The 24,409-nt window shown below is 41.0% G+C and overlaps 1 protein-coding gene across 1 annotated transcript in view; it reads right to left on the reverse strand.

Moving 5' to 3' along the window:
- Positions 1–24,409, reverse strand: part of enox1 (ecto-NOX disulfide-thiol exchanger 1) — a 157,115-nt gene that overhangs the window by 56,955 nt on the left and 75,751 nt on the right. Inside the window, exons 2-5 of the mRNA XM_067443351.1 lie at positions 23,318–23,448; positions 20,774–20,911; positions 2,077–2,244; positions 883–1,089 (exon numbers count right to left, since the gene is read on the reverse strand). Coding sequence (XP_067299452.1) covers positions 883–1,089; positions 2,077–2,244; positions 20,774–20,911; positions 23,318–23,327 — 523 coding nt within the window. The 5' untranslated portion in view covers positions 23,328–23,448. The remainder of the gene's footprint in view (positions 1–882; positions 1,090–2,076; positions 2,245–20,773; positions 20,912–23,317; positions 23,449–24,409) is intronic.

The following is a 24,409-nucleotide window of genomic DNA, read 5'->3' on the forward strand; positions in this document are numbered from 1 at the left end:
ATGCAGGTGATTCATGGGGTCAAAATTCAAATAGAGCCTGCTTTTATGAATTCTTTCATTATTATTGTCACATTAACTTGACCTAAATTCAACACAAGAGAGATGTTCTCCACACAGTATGAGTTGCAGTCTGACATATTTTTTCATAGCCTTTTGATTGAAAGGATATAATAGGCCCTGATCATTAGCTGTGTTTAAACAATCGGCCAATGGGTGTATCTCTAATCCATATAACATACATATCACTTTCAACTGCTTTAATTTGGAACGAGAGATATAGAAGGTGTGGCTTTAATGTATAATTTATTGTATCATATCGTATCAGTCTGAAAGTGTGATCTCGCTTCTCATTTACTTTGAATGGGTCATTATGCGTTGCCAAACTGAATTTTGGGTTCCGACATATCGCTTCACTTGCATTGCAAGCGGCAGAATTTGAATATTTCTTAACTTTTCAAGCGCCAACCGCAGGCATCATCCAATCAGATCGCCCTATGCAAATACCCTAGAGCAGATGCTAGCCAATTGCGTTCATGCAACCCTAGAGCAGTAATGTGATTGGCTGTTGTCACTTTGATGGTCGCATCAGCACCAAGCTTCAGCCACGCCCTCTTGTATGAATGTAGCATAACCCAGAATAAAACCTGCTCCAGAGCAGGTCAGCCCTGTTACCATGGTGACAAACACCTTCTTAGACTTCTTGAGCAAACTAATCTCAAACTCAAGCCATAGCAACTGAAACCAACCTCATGCAACATGCCCCAGAGAAGTAGAGAAACAAAACAAAACAAACTTTTACATCTATTAAAAAAACATACACACCAGTGAGAGAAACAAAACTAAAGATTTACATGTAGGCTCTAAACAGAACAAAAGACACACCGGAGAGGTAAAGGGCCTTGTCCACCATGAACTCCTCAATAAAACGAATGTGGCAGAAGTTTTTCTTGCTCTTGCGGATGGCGATAATCTCTCCACACTGGTCAAACACTTCTTTGATGATTTCCTCAGTTGCATTCTCTGGAAGCCCACCAACAAATACCGTCTTGCACCCTGGAGGCCTCTCTCTTGTGGAAGGAGGAGGAAGATCTGCAGAATCCACACAAGTGTCTTAATGCACTCAGATTGCATGACCAAGTAAACTAATTGGTTTCACATCAACTACACTGTAAACATTTTTTGCTGCTTTAAATTTGTAAGTACAATCCACTTGGACAAACAAGCAGTCACATTAACTGACTTACAAATATTTTTGGAATATTGCTTATTTGATGAGTTAAAGCAATGTAAAAACGTGTTGTTTTAACTTATTGATCATTTTTAAAGTGTAGCTTTTAAAGTGTTAAAACAGAAAATTGAGTGTTGTTTACATATAACAGGGTTCAGAAGACTGAAGCTGAAAACTTGGGATTCCAAATGGAATTTAAACCTGGAAAAAATGTAAACATTTGAACAACTGAAATCCCCAATGCATAAATACACGGACATGGAATACTATTTTATTGTTAATTTATTAGCTCTATTTATTAGCTCTAATCTAGCTTTTGTTAAAAAAAAAAGGCATCTGCAAGTCACCAAACAAGAAGATGCAATTATGTTGTGGTATTGTGTATCAGATATTATCACCATTTATTACAATTACATTAATGAATTATCATTAGTTTACTTACATTAACAAAATAAGTAGTTTAATAAAGAATATGAATTTAACTTATTGGAGTCTGTGTGGGGAAAAGTTATTATTATGCTTTAAGTTTCATGTAGATTTATAGTATTTAGGACACAAGCTCTACAGATTCAACATTTCATCTTTCTCTGATTTTCCACTTTGGAGGATTTAATAAACACGGTCCTGTGGTTGCTGTGATTTCAATAACCGTAAAACGTTTGGTTTAAAGTTACAGGTCTTTCAGTGGAACATTTTAGCCCACTGTTACAGGTCATTTAAAATGGCACAGACTGTACTTTATATATTTACCATGACATCAGTAGAAGTAAATAAGGGTTGGCTACGTTTATCTGCACGCCTGCTTTTTTAATGAAACCTCTAATAAATGTGCTGTGGTAAGCTCTTACTGGGGTTCTGCGGGAATAGTGTGCAGCTCTTGCAGTGGATGATTTCCTTAATAACAGGAAGTTCTGCTGTCACAGGATGGGGTGGGACCAGACTGATGCCAGCCATCATGGGGTTGAGTGGGGTGATGATGCCTAGGTTGGGGTCAAACCCCTGTATACAGATTGAGTCTGGAGAGAGAAACAGAAAGAAGGTCTCAATGCAGACATTGATTTGGACCTGAGCACTCTCTCACACACATATACACACAAAAAAGGCAAAGAAATAACAGCAAAGCTGGTGAAAGAATTCACAAAGATGAGAAGAGACCAGGTCACTGCTCCCTCTCTCTCTCCACAGACGACAAAACCCAGAAAATCTACTAAAGATTAGTTTCTTCTTCAATGAGCTTTCATCACACTAAGCTGCACAGGATCTGAGACCGGAACACATTGGATTTATGCAGTACACCGTGTGCACTGTAAACCATGATAGAAGTCCTGTACCTGCATGCACACTTTATACTGTATATATGCAGTGTTGGGGAAAGTTACTTTGAAAAGAAATGCATTACAATATTGCGTTACTCCCTTAAAAAGTAACTAATTGAGTTACTTATTTACTTTGTAATAAAAGTAATGTTACGTTATTTTTGCGTTACTTTTTCTCACCTTTGTTTTTTATAACAAAAGCGTCTCGTTACATATGTAACCCTCGTTCCCTGAAGGAGGTATAATGGAGACGTACGTCGAACGTGACCAACTGAAAGGGAAAGTTTTATTTCCCTTTCGGGGAACTCGAGCTGCGTCGAAATGCTGTGAGAACGCCTCTGCGTTAATGCGTCGTGAAGCGCCTGTAGAACCATTCCATCGGAAAAAAGATTGATCGTCGGCGTGATGACGTCATCGACCGGAAGCTATAAAACGTCCGTGAAAACAAACAGGAACTAGCTTCTGAGCCTTCAGCAAGCGATCTGTGTGAACCTGTCTGTCTATTTGGTGTTTTTGTCTGTCTATTTGAAGAGTTTTTCCAGCCTTTGTTAAATATTCACATATATTTACAAAAAAGAGAAAATAAATAGATAGAAAAATGGCGAGTGAAAGCAGTCAGTTCAAGAGGTGTGTACATCCCTGCCCACGCTATATCACGAGTGGGGATACACACTCTCTTTGTGTTGCCTGCTTGGGAGCGCAGCATGCCCAGGCAGCCCTCGAGGGGGCTGCTTGCGAGCACTGTGAGCGTATGCCACTGAGAACGCTGCGCTCCCGCCGGGCACTCTTCGAGGAGGGTGCCTCGGCTCGTGTTCCCCGCGGCTCTGGTCCCGCTGCCGCCGAGGCGGAGCGAAGGCTGCAGTCGTGGGGATCACAATTGGATGTTGCAGAGGGGTTAGAGACGGGCGCTGCCTTATCTCTGCCCTCACCTGCTCCATCCAGCGGCTCTTCTCGGGGCATGGAAGCACGCATGGCGGTTTCTTCCCCCCCGAGAGAGTCGCCGGTACTTCATCTGTCCAGCTCTGAGGAGGTGGACGTTGAAAGTATCGATACTGAAGATTCGCCACTTCAGTCCCCTGCTAGTGAGGAGCTAGTTGAGGTTTTGACGCGAGCAGTGGCCAGGTTAAACATCGACTGGCCCACTGAAAGATCTGAGGCAGGAAGAAAACGTCATAGTAAGCTAGACGAACGCTTCCTGCCGTCTCGCGCTTCAGAACCTCAGCGACGGGGCCTGCCGTTCTTCCACGATTTGCACACCGAGGTGGCAAGATCGTGGAAGAGACCGGCATCATATCGTGTCTTCAGCCCGCAGACTTCGGTCTACAGCAACATTTGCGGGCTGAGACAGAATGGTTATGGGGCGATGCCAAAGGTTGAAGAGACGCTTGCGAGCCATCTCTCGCCTTCCTCGGCGTCGTCCCTTAAGGCCCCGACTTTACCCACCAGACCTCTAAAAACAACGTCGGCGTTGGTGGGTAAAGCGTACTCGGCGGCGGGTCAAGCGGCTGCATGCCTGCACACGATGGCTATCGTGCAGGCATACCAGGCTGACCTGCTAAGGGATTTGGACGGTAGTGATGCTGTGGGGGGAGATATTATCACTGAGTTAAGATCTTCTTAACGAGGGGCGGCGCTCTCAGACGAGGCCTTCGAGGGGCAGGGCTGATCTGCGGACAGTCCTGATCGCCAAGAAGGCCTCGTCGAAGTGTTCCTGACGCCAGAAGCGTCAGGACGCTGAGGGTGGTTCCCCCCGTAGGGAAACGGTGTTTACCCCTGCCAACGGTACCCGTTTCCCTACGGCACCCTCGGGGGGCCGCGCTGCCAACCCCGCCGCAATGCCGGGGCGCAGTCGGTCTCCGCGGGCCACCCGAGGGTGGTCCGCACCCCCTCCGGGGGGTCCCCGAGCAGTCAAGTCAGTTGTTCCCTGCCGGTCCGCCGCTTCAGGGCACTGCGCTTGTTGCTCAAAATACACCAGAGGCCAGCCTCGAGAGGCTGGTTCCCTTAGTAGATTTTCTAGACGAGTGGAAACGTCTATCAAATATATCTCGTTGGGTCCTGCAGACAGTGGAAAAGGGGTATGCCATTCAATTCAAAAGTCAGCCACCTCCTTTCTGCGGTGTCCTACCTACAGAGGTGGGCCCGGAGCAGGCTCTGGTAATGGCACAGGAAGTAGAGACACTCCTGCAAAAAGGGGCTATAGAGAGGGTTCCCCCTCCCAGCAGGAAGTCAGGCTTTTACAGCCGTTACTTCATCGTGCCGAAGAAGGATGGGGGCTTACGCCCGATATTAGATCTGCGGCTATTGAATCGCTCGGTGGCCAAGCTCAAATTCAAGATGCTTACACTCAGACAGATTGTAGCGCAGGTCAAATCGGAGGATTGGTTTGTCACCATAGACCTCAAAGATGCGTATTTTCATGTCTCCATCCTTCCACATCACAGGAAGTTCCTGAGGTTTGCCTTTGGGGGAGAGGCATACCAATATCGTGTACTTCCCTTCGGTCTAGCACTGTCACCCCGCACGTTCACCAAGTGTGTGGATGCAGCTCTGGCGCCGCTGCGTCTACAGGGCATCCGCATACTGAACTATATCGACGACTGGCTGATTCTAGCGAATACAGAACAGATGGCGGTTCAGCATCGAGATGCTGTTCTCGCCCACATGTCGAAGCTGGGGTTGAGGCTGAACGCCAAGAAGAGTGTGCTTTCTCCGGCTCAGAGAACCACTTTTCTGGGTGTGAACTGGGACTCGGTAATTATGCGGGCGCAATTATCGCCAACACGCATAGCATCGATCCTGGCAGCCGCCAAAGAACAGAAGCTAGGCCGAGCCGTCACTGTGAAACAGTTCCAGAAACTGTTAGGTCTCATGGCAGCAGCGTCCAACGTGATACCTCTTGGCCTACTGTACATGAGGCCACTGCAGTGGTGGCTCAAAACGAAAGGGTTCTCCCCGAGGGGAAACCCGCTCCGCACGATCACAGTCACGCGGCGATGCCTACGTGCTCTGGTCATGTGGAAAAACCCGGGGTTTTTATCTCAGGGTCCCGTGTTGGGGGCTCATGTTCGTCGCATAACGCTAACGACAGACGCCTCTCTCACGGGCTGGGGGGCGACCATGAGTGGTCGCTCGTCCCAGGGTCTATGGCAGGAACATCAGCGGCACTGGCACATAAATCGGCTAGAGATGCTCGCAGTGTTTCTTGCATTGAAACAGTTCCTGCCCGACCTCAGGGGCCACCACGTACTAGTCAGAACAGACAACACGTCCGTGGTGGCCTATATAAATCACCAGGGGGGTCTGAGGTCTCGTCCGTTGGACAAATTGGCACATCGGATCCTCCTGTGGGCCCAAGGGAAATTGCTGTCAATCAGGGCAGTATATATCCCGGGGGCCCTGAATCAGGAAGCAGACAGCCTGTCGAGACAGGGGCCGAGGCCCGGGGAATGGAGACTCCACCCAGAGGTGGTGGAGCTCCTTTGGAAGGTTTATGGGAAAGCAGAGATAGACCTGTTCGCTTCGGCGGAGAATTCTCACTGCCCGCAGTGGTTTTCTCTGACCCATCCGGCCCAGCTGGGGCTGGATGCCATGGTACAGGAGTGGCCGAGGCTGCCTCTGTACGCCTTCCCCCCGATTGTCTTGCTTCCAGGAGTTCTGGAGAGGGTACGCCGGGACGGGGCCCAGGTACTTCTAGTGGCTCCGAACTGGCCGACCCGAGTATGGTTTTCGGACCTGATATCTCTCCTGGAAGGCTCTCCGATGGAGATTCCGACCAGGAGGGATCTACTCTCTCAGGCGGGCGGGAGATTCCTGCACCCACGCCCGGAGATGTGGAAACTGTGGGCCTGGCCTCTGAGGGGGCTAGGCTCATAGAGGAAGGTCTCTCGGCCGAGGTCGTAGAGACCATCCTACACTCCAGAGCTCCGTCCACAAGGAAGCTGTACGCTTTGAAATGGAGACTTTTCTCAGCATGGTGCAGAGAACGCCAGTGGGACCCAGTTAACTGCCCGGTTGGTACAGTGCTGGAGTTCTTGCAGGCAAGGTTCTCGGCAGGGTTGACCCCCTCCACACTTAAGGTGTACGTGGCGGCCTTGGGTGCCTTCCACGTCCCTTGCAGTGGAGTGTCTTTGGGAAGACACCCTCTAATTACACGCTTCCTTCGTGGCACATTAAGGTTGAGGCCAGTTATGCACTCGAGGGTCCCGGCATGGGACTTGGCCATTGTTCTGAGGGGCTTGTCCGGACCTCCGTTCGAACCTCTGGAGGAGGTTTCGGATAAGTTCCTCACCCTAAAAACCATCCTTTTGGCCATCTCATCTCTTAAAAGGATAGGAGATATTCAGTCCCTGTCAGTAGGGCCCTCATGTCTAGAGTTTGCGCCAGGGATGGTGAAAGCATTTCTACATCCCAGGCCGGGTTATGTCCCCAAGGTTCCTACGAGCCCACGGGGCCCCATCACTCTACAAGCCTTCTGTCCTCCTCCATTTATGACGTCAGACCAGGAAAGGTTAAATCTGCTGTGTCCTGTGAGGGCACTGGATACTTATGTCCACAGAGCTGCCCTGTGGAGAAAAACTGAACAATTGTTTGTTTGCTTTGGACCCCCTAAGAAGGGGGCCCCAGTATCCAAGCAGAGGATGAGCAAGTGGGTGGTCGAGGCCATCTCACTTGCTTATGAAGCTACCGGGCAGCCATCTCCACTGGCTGTCCGGGCGCACTCAACCAGGGGTATGGCTGCTTCTAAAGCACTTTTGTCGGGGGCTTCCCTCCATGATATCTGCAACGCGGCCGGTTGGTCGTCTCCTTCTACCTTCGTCAGGTTCTACGAACTAGACCTGGCATCTACAGTAGGGGCACAGGTACTCTCGTAACCGTGTGCGCTTCGGCTTCACACATACGAGACACTTGGTCCTATGGCGATGTGGGTATAAGCGTTCTCACAGCGTTTCGACGCAGCTCGAGTTCCCCGAAAGGGAACGTCTCAGGTTACGTATGTAACCCTAGTTCCCTGAGGGAACGAGACGCTGCGTCGCTCTGCCATACTCCCGGCGTGTCCGTGATCACTTACTTCAGGCTTTATCAGAAGTTAGTTCCTGTTTGTTTTCACGGACGTTTTATAGCTTCCGGTCGATGACGTCATCACGCCGACGATCGATCTTTTTTCCGATGGAATGGTTCTACAGGCGCTTCACGACGCATTAACGCAGAGGCGTTCTCACAGCGTTTCGACGCAGCGTCTCGTTCCCTCAGGGAACTAGGGTTACATACGTAACCTGAGACGTTTTGTGCAAATGTAAAGACCTCTTCACACCAAAATTGAAATTATAAACCTCAGGCCGAGGTAAAAAACTACTTTACTTTAAAGGGAAATTTAGCAGCAACACATTGGTCAATAAAGGTAGATTAAATAAATATAATTGGAGGTTTGCATAGTATTCTGATTTTGCATTTGACTGATTTTATTCATTTTGAGGCTTAATCTTTATTGTGCAAGTGAGATGAATATATGCTCACATTTAGTCTAGAACTACAGTGTGGTGTGCCAGGCAGCGGGGCGAGGGACCGCGAGAGCGGGCCGGTGATTAATGTTCACGAGTGCCAGCTGCGTGGCACACCGGTCTCGTCTCGCGGCCATGTGACGGGAGCATATAAGGAGGAGCAAGGGCAGCGGAAGACGAGAGAGGACCAGGCCTGGAGTTTATGTTTAGTTTTGTTTATGTGTTAGTGGGCAGTCGTCCGTGAGGGGCTGCCCACGTTTTATTTTGTGTGTTCGGTTTTACTTTCGTTTATTTATTTTGAGTTAATAAATGTTGTTGAACGTTCGCCGGTTCCCGCCTCCTTCCTTCCCATCTACGAACCGTATTACATACAGTAGCCTGTTCACACACAATGCCTGTGCACTTTCTCTCGATTTCTCTCAAGAGAGCTGTCAGACAAATAAATGTGAAAAAATAACTTGCGTTAGTTACTTTTTTGAAATAGTAACTCAGATATATGGTTATAAATTTTAAAAGTAATACGTTACTTTACTAGTTACTTGAAAAAGTAATCTGATTACATAACTCAAGTTACTTGTAATGTGTTACCCAACATTGCATATATGTTTGATGATGCGCTATATGATAAAATAAACATGTTCAGTGCCAAAAGTTACTGCTCTAAATGCAACCATGAATGATAATCAATCAAAAAAATTAAAATAATTTATTATATTCCATTATTCCTATTTTACCTTTCATTGGATCATTTTGAATAATGCAATCACATAATTACACATTTTGATTTGTTTCAGTTTATTTAAAAAGAGAGAGCGAAATGAATCTAGTTTTTCCAGTTCAGAAGTCTGAAGCTGAAAAATTGGAATTCAAAATGGAATTTAAACCTGAAAAAAATAAAAAAAAATCTTTGAAAATTTTTAAATATTTGACCAAATAAAAATAAACTTCTTCCCAAATACATAAATACATGGACATGGAATTTTATTTATTTATTTATTTATTGGAGCCAAAATTATTTTATTGTTAATGTATTAATATAGAACAATACAATCATATAATTACACATTTTAATTAGTTGCATTTTATTTAAAAGAGAGAGACAAGTGATGTGCATTGGAATCCATCTTAAGTATGTAGACAAAAAACATGCTTGAGGGAAAGTTAAAAAATCCCCCTGGGAGGACCAGCAATTATTTGGTTACCAACATTCTTAAAAATATCTTATTTTTTTGTTCAGCAGAAGAAAGAAATTCAATGAGGGTGAAACAAAATGAGGGTGACATAATGAGAGAATTATCATTTTGGGGTAAACTATTCCTTTAAAGTTGTCGTTATAATCTAAGAATCTTCACAGGCAAGAGTGCTGAGAGCTTGAGCTAAAACAGAAACAATCTTGAGGTTGCAAGCTACTTTCTCACTGTATGTATCTAGACGATTTGAGTGTTCCTGCTACTACATTTTTATAACTGTAAAAAAGAAAAAAGAAAAAAAGAAGAAGATAAAAAAGTGTAACATTCTGTTTTATCAGTCGTTATGTAATTTTGGCCTCTTAACTAATAAGGTCATATTCAGTCATTATAATTACTGTGTGAGTCAACCACTTAAACAAGCACTCAGTAATTTGTTCTCATTAAAACAGTTTGACATACAGAATAATGAATAGTACTGTGTACAATATGTTTAAAATCGTCACTCATATGAGATAAACACTTAGTAGTGGCCTATAAAACCTTTTTGTTGTTTTGTTATTTTTTCATTTGGCATGTTGAGATCACATGGCCAGACCAATACAACTTGTTTTATTTTGATAGACTAAACTGGACACTTTTGTTTCAGAACTAAATTAATGACAACCGACTGGACTTTTATAATAGTATATCAATAGCTGAAACTTTTTGCATCTGTTTCTAGACGACATTTAGACCAACTCAGCATAAACTAAAAAGACTTTAAGTCCAGTACGGATACAGTAAACACGTTGAATCTAATGAACATGCACAAGAGAAAAGCATCACCACAAAGCTCTTTTCAGTTTCATACTTCAGAAAAGCCCTGCAAATGTTAAGCATATGGGTGTCGGAACCATTGTAGGTGGGTGGGACAAGACCCACCCACTTTTTTTTAAACCGTTTGTGTATACATTCACACATATGACACCACGGTTTCACTTCCAAAAAATCTATGCACACATAAGACACCACTTCCAAAAAATATGCAAAAATATAAGTATATTTTTACTGCATTTGAGCCAACACCAGTGTTGAGGAAAACAACAACAATTGATTATTTAAATAAACTACATTTATCAGTATTGTGACTTTAAAAGCTTAACTGCTTTTAAAATAGTATAGCTTTTTTCCTCTTTGGAAGTTTAATGTAAAAAAATATAATAAAAAAAAAAAAAACAGAGAATAATAATAGTAATGCATTACAATTTAACTAACCCCATTAGATTTTAGTCAACTAAAATCTAATTTAGTTGACTAAAACTAGACTAAAACTAATACAAACAATACAGATGACTAAAATATACACTATATTGCTAAAATTATTGGGACATCCCTCCAAATCATTGAATTCAGGTGTTCCAATCACTTCCAGGGCCACGGGTGCATAAAATCAAGCGCCTAGGCATCTACAAACATTTGTGAAAGATTGGGTCGCTCTCAGAAGCTCAGTGAATGCAAGTGTGATTGGTCGCCACCTGTGAAATAAGTCCATTCATGAAATCCTCACTACTTAATATTCAATGGTCAACTGTTAATGGTATTATAACAAAGTGGAAGCAATTGAGAACAACAACAGACTCAATAGCTACAGGCTTCCAAACTTCGTTATTGGCGTTAAGTTCAAGAACAGTGCATAGAAAGCTTTATGAAATCGGTTTCCATGACCGAGCAGCTGCATCCAAGCCTTATATCACCAAGTACAATGCAAAACGTTGGATGCTGTGGTGTAAAGCACACTTCCAATGGACTCGGACGTGTTCTCTGGAGTGACGAATCACAGTTCTCTATCTGGCAATCTGATGGACGAGTCTAGGTTTGGTGGTTGCCAGGACAACGGTACTTGCCTGATGCCATTGTGCTGAGTGTAAAGTTTAGTGGAGGGAGGGTTATGGTTTGAAGATGTTTTTCAGGGGTTGGACTTGGCCCCTTAGTTCCAGTGAAAGGAACTTTTAATGCTTCAGCATTCTGGACAATTTAATGCTCCCAACTTTGTGGGAACAGTTTGGGAATGGCCTCTTCCTGTTCCAACATGACAAGCATAGCCCATAAAGACATGAATGAGTGAGTTTGGTGTGGAGGATCTCAACCCGATAGAACGCTTTTGGGATGAATTAGGTCGGAGACTGTGAGCCAGGCCTCCCAACATTAGTGCCTGACCTCACAAATGCGCTTCTAGAAGAATGGCCAAAAATTCCCATAAACACACTCCTAAACCTTCTGGAAAGCCTTCCAAGAAATGTTGAAGCCAACTCCTTAATAAGGGGCAGTAGTGGCTCAGTGGTTCATGTAGGTTGTCTACAAACCAGAAGGTTGGTGGTTCGATCCCCGGTTCCACCTGACCAAGTGTCGAGGTGTCCATGAGCAAGACATCTAACCCCAGCTGCTCCCAACGAGCTGGATTGAGCCTTGCATGGCTGACATCGCCATCGGTGCGTGCGTGAATGAATGGGAGAATGTGAGGCAAGATGTAAAGCGCTTTGGATGGCCATAGGGTCTGTTAAAAGCGCTATATAAATGCAGTCCATTTATTAAACCCTAAAGATTAAGAATGGGATGTCATTAACGTTCATGTGCATTTAAAGGCAGGCGTCCCAAGGCTTTTGGCATCATAGTGTAACTCAAACTATAGCATTTTATTCAAAAGACTACGACTAAAACTGAATCAAAACGTGCTGTCAAAATTAACACTGCTTAATAAGTTATTAAGTTATTTTATCGTGATTACTTGTTCTTGCAAGTGCAACACTGTACCAGATGAGCTAAATACTATATTAGAAAATACATACATTATGCGATGTAAAATGTCAAAATGTATGTTCACAAATGGAAAATAGTTTTAAGCCCATAACAGTGTTTTGCAAGGAAATGTGCAAAAGTCTTTAATAATCTGCTCCTGTAATCATTTGTGTGAAAATGAATAAAATTTGTTGGTGTTTTACTGCTTCTATTTGAGATGGAAACTGCTATGAATTGTATGCATATGTACGTTCAGGGTGTTTTGCAGAAATATGGGTAGAGGCACATTTTTCCAATGAACCTGGGTTGCAGAAAAAAGATTTATAGCTTCTTTCATTTTAAATTATGACTAGTTTGTAGATTGACAAAGTTTAAGTTTAAACATAGCTTTAAAATCACTGCTCACCAAAATATTATTCAGTTTCTAAAAGCTCACAATTTTTTAGAGTGTAGTAATATTTCAACCTTAATCAGGACAATCCTGCTTACTTTGTCCTGTAGTGACACAACGCAGTGGAGAACACTAAATCTCACACAAGAGATGCTTGAACTAAAGAAAATCTTAAATCCCTTACTGGGGAAAGAGATGATGAAAATTACGATCCATAAATCTCATAGCGGCTGCAATCATGTGAAACGCATCAGGAGATCCATGCAAAACTCAAATCAAAATGTAAACAGGTAAATTACACACACGCCCACGCATTTATCGTTTCTTAATGTTGTTTTTCTTCAGTCAGAATGATTCAAGAGCTTCTCAAACCTTTGGCTCACAGCACTTGTTTCTTTTCCAAAAACCTGCTTCACGTTTTATTTGTCGTTATTATCTGTTTCCCATAAAAACTGGATTCACTATGAAGTCAGCATGCGGCTCCCAAAACATTGAGTTCCTACAGGACGCAGCTGCTCATCATTTCAGATGTAGACGGCATTAATCAGAGCCCATCACAAACACCATTACTAAATGCAAAGCGGCAACCCCTGCAGCCCCAGGCCCTGCAGTCCAAATGCATAATCCGCAATAAAATTTGTCTCAGCTGTTTTTTTACAGTCTCGCTTTTTGGGGCTTTAAAGATTTCCAGTCATTGCTCACCACAGCTAATATGCATAATTATCCAGAGCAGCCAAAATGACTCTCACAGACCTGAGTCACACAACAAACCTACATTTAACAAGTACTGAAGCCCTTCGTTGTGTACATTAGGGCTGCAAGATTGAGAATTCATTTTTGATTCAATTTCTGTCATGAAGTTAGTAACAAAAAAACTTAGGTTGCAGTGCTTGTTTCATAATTCAGCGATAATTATTATTATGAATATTTAAGAAACATTACATAAATGTAAAATTACAAAACTAATAAGATGCTTTAATTTCTTCATTTTCAAATGTTAAAGGGGTCGTGTTTCATAATGTTCTTAAGGTTAGAAATATTTTTATATAAAAAAACATCATAATTGTCTATCATATTTGAAAGACTTGGAATTAAACGCCCACTTCTATGATTAGGCAAACATTTTGCACATTAAAAATATATTTCAAAATAGTCCCAGGCATTACACATGCAGAATTGTTTGTAAAACAGCTGAAAAATGGCAAACGATGATCCTAAATCAGAAGAAAATAAACCCACACCTAAAATTTAGCCTAGAAATCTAGACGCACCCTAGCGGCAGCAAATATAATCTGCCGCGAGTGTCGTCTCCCAACTCTCAATACACTTCTTATTTGGGTGCTAGTTAAATCTGATTGTGCTGCAAAGAATTAAACAAAGAATAATATATTGAAAATTAATGTGAATATGTTGATATTTTAATAATAATATTAATAATAATAATAATAATTATTATTATTATTATTATTATTATTCAACAAAATATATATATATATATATATATATATATATATATATATATATATATATATATATATATATATATATATATATATATATATATATATATATATATATATATATATATATATATATATATATATATATATATATATATATATATATATATATATATATATATGGTTTTTGGAGTGTCTATTTACACCAAGTGCAAATAGCGTGCCTTGTAGGCAAGTGTTATTTGCACTACCTCCAACAAACAATGCCTGGTTGAGCCAAACAAGATTAAAAAAGACATCTTCAGCGGTGTAGTCAGTAGAGCATAAGACTTGTGAAACAGGGTTTTGATGCGATCGACCCGGGTTCGAATCCGCCTTTTCCAGAGCTTGCTCTTCTCTCTTTTCCCATAACATATTACATCGGAAAGGCATTTACTTCCAATAAAAATTAAGGACATTTTTAAAAGTGGAAATGAATTGCCTAACGAAATGTTTAATAATATTAAAAATATTGGGTAGGGTTAGGAGTAGGTGTAAGGAGGGCTTTTATTGTCCCATTAAGGCTGTCACGGGAATAAAGGCAGAGGATTCAAGAGCAAGTGAACATTATCTTTATTAATAATGAAAGAGTAGTAATCAAAGTCAGATGAAGATGTTGTGATGTCGTCGATAACACCGAGAGCGCAGGGACCCAATGGACAACCCAAATCTCAGAGTCCGTGAAACTTTGTGTGAAGACCGCTGGTGAAGTGCCGAATCCCGTGAGTGTGCTGATCCTCCAGGTCAGAAGTCAGAGATTCACGCGCACGCACACACGCACACACGCATGTACGCACGCACTGTAATCAGCTGCCACGCCCACCACCGCACACAGACACCAACACTCACGTACCACATAACACAGTACAAGGCGAGCAGGTGAATTCATGAACCGTGACAAAGGCACACATTTAATAATTTTAATAAATATAATAATGGACACACTATGCTATTATTGCATCCTGTCAATGTACAACAATACTGAGGTCCACGTCGTTTCATTTAATTAATATTTACACATATTGCAAAGAACTGCTACTTTTATATATTGTAAATAAAATATATATCACTAGTTTTACTTAGTAAATAGCATGTAAAGCTATTTGCATTATTACTAAGAAAATATGTTATTATATAAAAGTGTAATTTTATTTCATAGGCTTGAATTTAAATGAATATACAGGAAAATGATTTAATTTAATTTAAAAGTCTAATGTTAATAATAATACAATTATATATAAAAAACTGATTTAAAATAAGAAATAATAATAAAACATTTAAAACGTCATTTTCGGTTTCAGTTTTCAGCCAGGTGCATTTGGTTTTGGTCCATCCCTATACTAAATATAATATAATATAATATAATATAATATAATATAATATAATATAATATAATATAATATAATATAATATAATATAATATAATATAATTAATATAATATAATATAATTAATATAATATAATATAATATAATATAATATAATATAATATAATATAATATAATATAATATAATATAATATAATATAATATAATATAATATAATATAATATAATATAATAATCAATACTTTTCTGTCCAAATTACATTTAGAATAAATACATAAACATTGTCATGTACTGTATAACATGTTTTTTTCCCTCTGAGATATAAATACAAGCTCTGCCCTTGTTGGCTGTCTTCACAAACAACTTTCTAGTTCCTGGTGCTTCCGTAACCAGCACTCAGGAAGATGTTTCTTTGTCAATACAGAGCAGTAGTTAAATAGGTCATCGTGAATATAAGCAACTGTTTCTGGTGGAGCCTGATTTGGGTTTTAGTTTTCATTTCCTTCTTCTTCTTCTTCTAAGCCACTTAAAGCAGCCTTGGTGAATCTTGTGTAAATCTATGCATTCATACATTCAGAGCTTACACTCATTCTGAACCCAAAGCTCCAGCTTGCTCAGTGTAAAACTCTCACAATGGAGCCGGAACAAAAGCAACTCCAAACTGCAGGAAAATTATCTATATTTAGAGTCGTATTCATTATTGTGCCTCACCAATCCAGCGGGATAATCTGAAAAAAATTCTGACAAAGCATGTCTTCTAATGAGATGGTGCAAATAAACATTTATAATCAATAGAAAATGTGCTGAAATGCTGAGAATGAAACTGCCTGCGAAAATTGTGCAAGTGGGCATCTGTTCTGCGAGTAGCAAATTTATGAGCAGATACGGGACAAAATAGAAGCTGTGTGTGTATGTGTGTGTGTGTGTCATAAGCAATATGTGTGATGTTGAAGTGTGCCTGGAAACCCTGCTGAGGGAAATTAAAACAAAGACTCAGAGGCTATTTCAGCATAATCTGTTATATTCAACAGTCAGAAACCAGACGAATATTTTCCAATCATTCATTTAAAGCTGGAATTCCTGTGAGCGTCATAATAGTCCTTCTGGAGCCAGAGTCTATCAAGCCTGTTTGTTCTCAAAGGCCAGCATTTGTGCTAGTGTGACAAAATCCACTTTCAGGTATCTAGACCTGAAAAAGCCTGCATGTACTACGTGTGTGTATGAAAGAAACACAGAAAGAAAGAGGAAACCGTATATAAAATCCTCATGTGAATTTCTGAAAGTGTTTCTTTCAGCTGTAGCGTATTACCAAAGGCTTTAGCTGGGAAGCTGAGGATAATAGTTTTAATATTCATTCTTAGATGATTTCTGAAATCACCCAAGAAAAAAAAGAAGAAAAAAAAACCTATATGCAATTCAAATGACTTGTGCCTTCTAAAATTCTCATAAATAATCATGATCTGAAATATTGGCTCATGCATTTTAATCCGAGCCTAATTTGCCTCAATCCACGGCTTCCCTTAGCATGATATTAATTATAATAGGATGCAAACCAAGGAGAGAATTTATTTGTCTCAAAAACTGTCTTGAGTGCCCATGCAGGCGAATAAATAAAAAAGTAGCGCTAACAACATTCTCCAGTTTTATGGTTTAAAATGTAATTTTTCCTGTAACAAGCTACATTTATATTTGCAGCATGGGCAATTGAATTACAGTGACATTTATAATGTTACAAAATATTTATTTCCACAAAAATATGAAGCAGCACAACTGTTTTCAACATAGATAATAGTAATAAACGTTTCTTGAGCAGCAAATCATCATAGTAGAATGATATCTGAAGAATCATGTGACACTGACTGAAGACTGGAGTAATGAGCAGGCATAAATGACATTTTAAAATATATTTAACTAGAAAACTGTTAAATGATATTATTTCACAATATGACTGTTTTTACTGATTTTTGATCATATAAATGCAGCCTTATTGAGCATAAGAGACTTCTTTCAAAAACATAATCTCAACAGACCAAGCCTGACGTTGTCATACTCAAGTCAGAATGTGAGTCTGATACTGCTCTATTGTTGTCTGTTTATCACCAGACCAAGCTCAATTTAATATTGAACATTGGTCTGGGGAGTCTGCTCTGTATTTTCTACTGCACAAGAGGCGTGATAAATTAGCATTATTTAAATGACTCTGTACACAATTGGATAGTCCTTTAACCGATCAGACCACAAGAGGCGTGATCAATTGGCAACGATCTGTCATCGTGTTAAACCCACCAGGTACAAAAGTGAAACAGCAGCAGTGGAAATGAATGTACAGGTTTCCAGACTGAGTTGCCGGGCGAAATCAAATCGCCAGCAGATCAGGCTAGGTTTACCCAGTCTAGCTCTATTGGGCTGTGATTATTGAGGCGTTTCAACCAAACTAGGAAAGACCACAATTAGATAGACCTACAACCAATCAGAGCAACGGAGTAAATGGCGAATGTTGAGCGACGCATAGTAGTAGTGGAAAGTTTGAATCATTTTACGGATTCGGATCTTTGAATCTCGGTCAGTAAAATTAACAAATCTTTTTTTTAAAGTCATTTCGTTCATTTCAGCAGAATATAATTAAATGTCACATGTTAAATTCCCCAACATATCTACTTTGTTCTTAAATTGTTAATGTTAACAGCATCAGCATTGCGTGTATTTAGGGTTTATTAGCATTACCAGTAGATTTCAGTTTCTGTACAGTGTATTCTTTTGCTTTTGACTTCGGGTGAATCTCCAGTTGTCACTGATGATTGCCGTTTGTATCTTTCTGGATTACAATCCGTCATCAAAATGATAAGTTTAAATACTCCAGCCGCTGTGAGAAAAGACTATAAATGATCCGCTAAAGAACATGCTCCGCTAAAGAATCACATGCGTTACTACGACTAGTGGGACTCTTTATTTATGGATACAGATGTGATGTAATGACGCAAAGAAATGCTTGAATTTCCCACAGAAATCCACCAGTACCACTCAAATTATAACACACTATTACAAGCTTACAGTTGTGAATGGGGCTAAGGTAAGGAGATAATTTTAAACACTGACTTAAATTGCTCAAAAAATTGATTTTGGATCAATTTTAACCAAAAAAACGTTACAAACTGATAGCCTGGTCTTACCAGACTCTCGTACATTTCATTCATATAGAGTCTGGCCACTCTCCATTGCCAAGCGTTTACTTCCTTGAAGTTGGGTTCTGTTGAAGTTTAAAACTATTGGAGTCCTTCTGGATCTGACATTGCAAATTTCTAATGTTTGATCGTGACATAGGTCATGCACCCTTTGCCTATTTCTCACATGGAAATCCGTAAAAATAAATGTGCATATGCCACCTCAGTGATAAAACCTAAAACTTGTGCATTCGGGTTGTGATTCATTTACGGTGGATTCAGTTTTGTGATCGGGAACGCACTGCTCATGGGGTCCGTAACATGATTGTATGCTGTAAATAAAATGGTATATGCTTGGTTGGTAAGATAATAAATGCTGCTATAAACAACGTCCCAATACTTGCCACCATTTAAAGAAATACAAGTCTAGAAATGCATCCAAATGACAGCAAAGCGCAACGTACGGTGCTCTGCAGTAGTCAAAAATGATTATAAACAGTGAATTTTAAAGTGATATGTTCTTGAAATCTCAGAGATGTGGTTTCGGACAGCAATTATATCACAACACGACCTTGGTGTTTGTCAAAAGCAGTAGATTTTTACGCGGGTGATGGGAGACGGACGGCAACACAATTACTAACTAGCCCCTGTAAATTAAATGATGGCAATACCTTCCGACCCCACGAGAAACAGTTAACGTCCGAATAGGGCTTCAGCAACTCCTTCACCACTAACGGAGCGAGCTGGAAAATCAAACTTTTCCTAAATTCATCGTGTTGGGGAGGACGGCTACCAACAAACCCCAGCAAAGACTGTTCTTGCTCCAGCTTTAACTTCTGGATATTCGGCAGCGACAACTGTATATTGGTCACAACGGAATGAATGGTTTCGTTAGCATCTTTCTCCGCCGCCATTACTGAACTACAACTCAAACTAGCATACAACATCAACGTTATCGTTCTCAGCCACTCCCTCTGTTCACTGATTGGAACGGTAAAAATACACAGCAGTCCCAGACGGAGTACTGAAGGAAAATGAAAATTGAGCGGAAGTACGTATGAGGGCGGATCCAGGCTTACGAACTGCAGCTTTAAAGGACATATTTATCCTGCGCTATCTAGAGTTTCATGACAGATCTTTGTATTTGGCTACTTTGTTAGCAGCTCTTGCTGATGCTAAATACTTCTTTTGAAGAGTAGCTTGACTGTAGCTTAAATACTTCCTCTCTGACTCATGAGTCCTGTCAAAGCAAGAGAGGTGAATTGCCAATATTGAGAAAACAACGGTCAATCATTCCCTTTGTCCACTCGTTGCATCCACAGATGATGTCATCCACACTCTGTGTGTGTGTGTGTGTGTGTGCGCGCGCGTGTGTGTGTGTGTGTGTGTGTGTGTTTGTGTGTGTGTGTGTGTGTGTGTGTGTGTGTGTGTGTGTGTGTGTGTGTGTGTGTGGGCATGTTTTGTGACATATGAGGACACAAATGTGTATAATGACATAGGTATGACATAGGTATTACACGGGGAGGGTGAAATATGAGGACATTGGCCATGTCCCCACTTTTCAAAATGCTTATAAATCATACAGGATTAGTTTTTTTAGAAAGTAAAAATGCAGAATGTGTCCTGTGATTGGGTAGGTTTAGGGGTAGATAGAAAATATGGTTTGTACAGTATAAAAATAAAATCATTATGCCTATGGAATGTCCCCATATGTCACAACATGTGTCACACATATGTGTGTGTGTGTGTGTGTGTGTGTGTGTGTGTGTGTGTGTGTGTGTGTGTGTGTGTGTGTGTGTGTGTGTGTGTGTGTGTGTGTGTGTGTGTGTGTGTGTGTGTGTGTGTGTGTGTGTGTGTGTGTGTGTGTGTGTGTGTGTGTGTGTGTGTGTGTGTGTGTGTGTGTGTGTGTGTGTGTGTGTGTGTGTGTGTGTGTGTGTGACTGGCATTTACAAAAGCTGCAGGCCTGTTATGATGAATGACTACAGATGGCTGCTGACGATCAGCAATGAAGAGAGCTGTCCAGCTCTCGGACAATCTCTACAAAGCTTCAGTGGAGACCAGCGCTCAGGGCTTAAGGCAAGAAAGCGGTGGGTGCCACCGTCACACCAGGCAGTGGTCTTTTCAGAGCCGCAACTATCCAGTCTCTCAGCTGAAGAATAAAGCTCAACAAACTATAACATGCTTCAATGTAAAGTCCAATGCGTGTTTTGCTTCTAAAGGTCACATATTTGGCACGGGAGGCTGGTGCGTGTGCAGCTTGCCAGAGGGGGAATATGGGAACCCCAATTTAATATCTGCCTTTTATTCCCCCTGCAGTGAAAGGGAAGAGCAGAGAGCTGTGGATGAAACACAAGGATTAGCACACTGGAGGGAGGGCGCAAGGCTTTACCTGATACCAGCTGCTGCCCGGTTAAGCCCATCGGCACAATGCCCAGGTTGTTCATGGCGGTGGCCCAGGCACTGGGATCGGCCACGGGAACGTTGATGTGGCTCTGCTCGGTTCCCAAACTGCTGATGCTGTCTGCTGCTGCAAAAGACAATACAGTCTATTAGGCTATGTTCACACTGTGGGATTGACAACCTAATTTACTTACAAGTAAGAGTCTTGAAATGTTCCATTCACACAGCAATTTAGCGTAGAATCAACGGGTGTGAAGACACCGTGGTTGTGTTTACCAGTACTATAACAGCAGTGACCAAAGTATATCAAAGATGGCCGATGTCAATAAAACCATATCCCTTAATTAAAAGTCTTATCACTTTTGACATGACAAGAGTCCATTCAAGCCTTAGGTTCATCCGTCAAATCTTCATTAAAAGACAGCAGCTTTTATATATGGTGATGAGTTGCAGGAGCACCGATGGGACACCAGTGACCAGATCTAAAACCTTCAGATGACACACAGCGCATATCTCTGTCGACCACATTTGAAAACCGGCAGCACATGCAGAGCACACTTTTTTTTTACCGTGAATGCTGTTGTAAGTCCTAAAAATGTATGGGTGTGAGTTTGGTAACACAACGTGTTGTCACTCCTGTAAATAACCGAACTGTGTGTGAATGTAACTGTGTATTTTGGTTTTGTTTCATGTTCATGTTTCATGTGTTTTATTTTTTAAGTTTATCACAGTCATGATTCCTGTTAGTCATGTGATTCCCTTGCCCTCATGTGATCTTGTCATGTGTTGTGTTCTCATTGGTTTGTCTTGTCATGTGATAATATGCTCTGTTTGTCATTGGTTTGTTGTTTAATTGTTTACAGGTATGTCTTGTTTAGTCATTAGTCTAGTCAAATCTATTCAAGTCAAGTCCTTGTTTTTGTTTCGTAAATAAACTCCCCTTGGGTTTTTAAAGCGTGCCTCTTTAAATGACTCAAATAAAGGACTGAGAAAGGTATTCTGCTGTTGTATGAACGAACTTAGACTCTGGCTATATTTCCACTCTGTATTAACACGTGACCTGTATCTGGATGTTGTCCACATACACATTCAAAAGACAAGTGTAAATGCACTTCTGATCGAAATGTTATCCGATCAGTGTGTCCAGGGGCCTGTACCATGAAGCCATTTTAGGTACCATTAAAGTGGCTTGGCTTTAAGCTGTGTTCATCTCGATAGTAACTTACGATCCACGGCTAGCCTGCTCCAGATTAGGTTATGTTCTGGATAAGAGATCTCAAATTGAACCAATCAGCTGTGAGCAAAGTGACAAACATATACTCGGCCGTATTTATATCATTTTTTACCTCAAATACAGCGCTATATCCAACAGCCTGTAACTCACTTCACTTCCAGTTAGGTCAATATCCACGCTCTGGCGTCGTGTACGAGATTCACTTCTGGCGTTGGTGCAAACTACGTTGGCGTTGGTGCAGATAAACATCGATTTTACATTTTTGGGTGAACTAACCCTTTAATGAAGGGCTGCACACAGCATTTATCAATCATTAAATGCGTCAGAATAATTCATCTTTTCATTATACAAGATTAGTCGGGAATCTTAAATAAGTTGACTAGTACTCCATTTATGATCGATTGTAGTTACTTTTGGTGAATAAATCACAAAAATTCGGTACTGTGTGCTGAAAGTTTTCTGTTACTGTGTGCTGAACGCTTTCTTTTTTTATGCACCACAGACCTAATTTAAATATTTTGTAGAAAACAGAAATCCGATCTTTTATCCAGATACATAGGCCACTTAATGTGAACAAATGTAAATGCGATGTGTGCTGATTTGCTAATGATCCGATCTGCTTGATTCGCATATTAATGCTAAGTGTAAACACAGCCTCTCATTCAAAATGACAATACCTTCGAATGATCGAATCACACACAGGATGAACAGCTGCATGTATAGTATGTGTTGACCTGAGCATAACCTGGCTATATGCTTGACATCAGGGGCCGCTTGCACTAGTTGTGCACTCATTAGATCTTACTTTAGTTCAGCTGTGTTTAATTCAAGTCCAGAGATGCCCAGACTAAACGTTTCTTATTCTGTTGAATACAGTTGATTTTTCAGGATTCTTTAACAAATGGAAAATTTAAAAGAACAGCATTTATTTTAAATAGAAATCTTCTGTAACAATAGAAATGCCTTTATTGTCACATTTGGTCAATTTAATGCATCCTTGCTAAATAAAAGTATTCATTTCTTCTTCTTTTTTTAAATCGTACTGACTTTTTTCCCCACTGAGCTCAATACAGTGCATTCTGGGATAGCATTTTCCACAAAGGACACATGCAAGGCAGCCCTAGGATTTGCTATAACGAGATAACAAGAAGAAAGCATAATCGTACTGCCTACGTTTGGAACAGTTTTCACATCATTAGTGAGCTTAAAATGCTGCCCACGTAGTTTTGGAAGCATGTGTGGTTTGACTGGTCTGCTAAACAGAGCAAGTACTGCACATAATTAGAGGAGGTTAGTTACCGCTCGCCATGGCCGGTAGTCAGTGTTTGTTTCTCTGGGTGCCACTGCTGTCACCTGAGCCCTTGCTCTTCCAAGACAGCTGGCCGGGGAGAACGGCACACTCAGGAACTCATAACAGCTTTCAGAAGAACCTGCAGAACACACAAACAACACAACCATGTGAGAGCTGAGACGTCATTCAATAGCTCTGGGAATCATTTCCAAAAAAAGATTTGATTCTGAGGCCTACAGAATCAAGAATCAGTTCCTTAATTGGAATACATTTTCCATTGGCCAATCAGAGCAGAGCAGCTCATGAAAAGTGATTGACTGATGAATATCAATTAGCCTATATTGGACATGGATTTTTTTCTTGGTGTCTAATATATAGAAAAGCAGTCTTATAAACTCCATAATTTAGTTTAAAGGGTGAAACTGGTTTGTTCTGTTCTTGTTTGTTGCGAAGAGATAATAGATGCTGATAACAATCAATGTATACAAAGAAGGTATACATATCATGTAGACACAAGCAGTGGTAGGTGAACATGTTCCTCCAATCTTTGAAAGAATAGAAAACAACAGAACCAGGAATCAGTTGTGGCAATTCCAGACCAAGCATTCATTTAATGCAACTGAGAAAGGCCGTTCAGTTCCCAACGCTCCACCAAACACACAGCTGCAAATGCCTCCTTAGATAGAGCGAAGCTGTAAATAGTAAAGATAATCACTAGAGGAGAAATATCACAGTAACTCTCATTATCGGATCCTAATGTGCAAACTCTTACCCTCACACCGGGTCCAATCATTTTTACAGCTGCGGTAGCAAGACTGCAGGAAAAGCCTTCAAGGACGTGTAGCTCCTTAAAGCCACTTTGAGACATTCTGTCAGTGCAGCCGCGCAGAATGACTTACAGCTGACCCATCAGTCTTCCATCAGAATGACACATGTCATCAGCTGATGGGTCACAGTGTGTGTGTGTGAGATCCACCCCTCCCCCCTGACAGAGCACATCCCATCCTCCAGCACTCTCTATCCTCACGCATTATATCATCCTGGAAATCAAAGTCTGGGAGATGGGGCCATTAAGCTGTTTAATACGGTTTGGAATAATG

Source organism: Pseudorasbora parva, chromosome 5 (genome assembly GCF_024679245.1).
Source record: "Pseudorasbora parva isolate DD20220531a chromosome 5, ASM2467924v1, whole genome shotgun sequence".
Classification (NCBI taxonomy): Eukaryota; Metazoa; Chordata; class Actinopteri; order Cypriniformes; family Gobionidae; genus Pseudorasbora; species Pseudorasbora parva.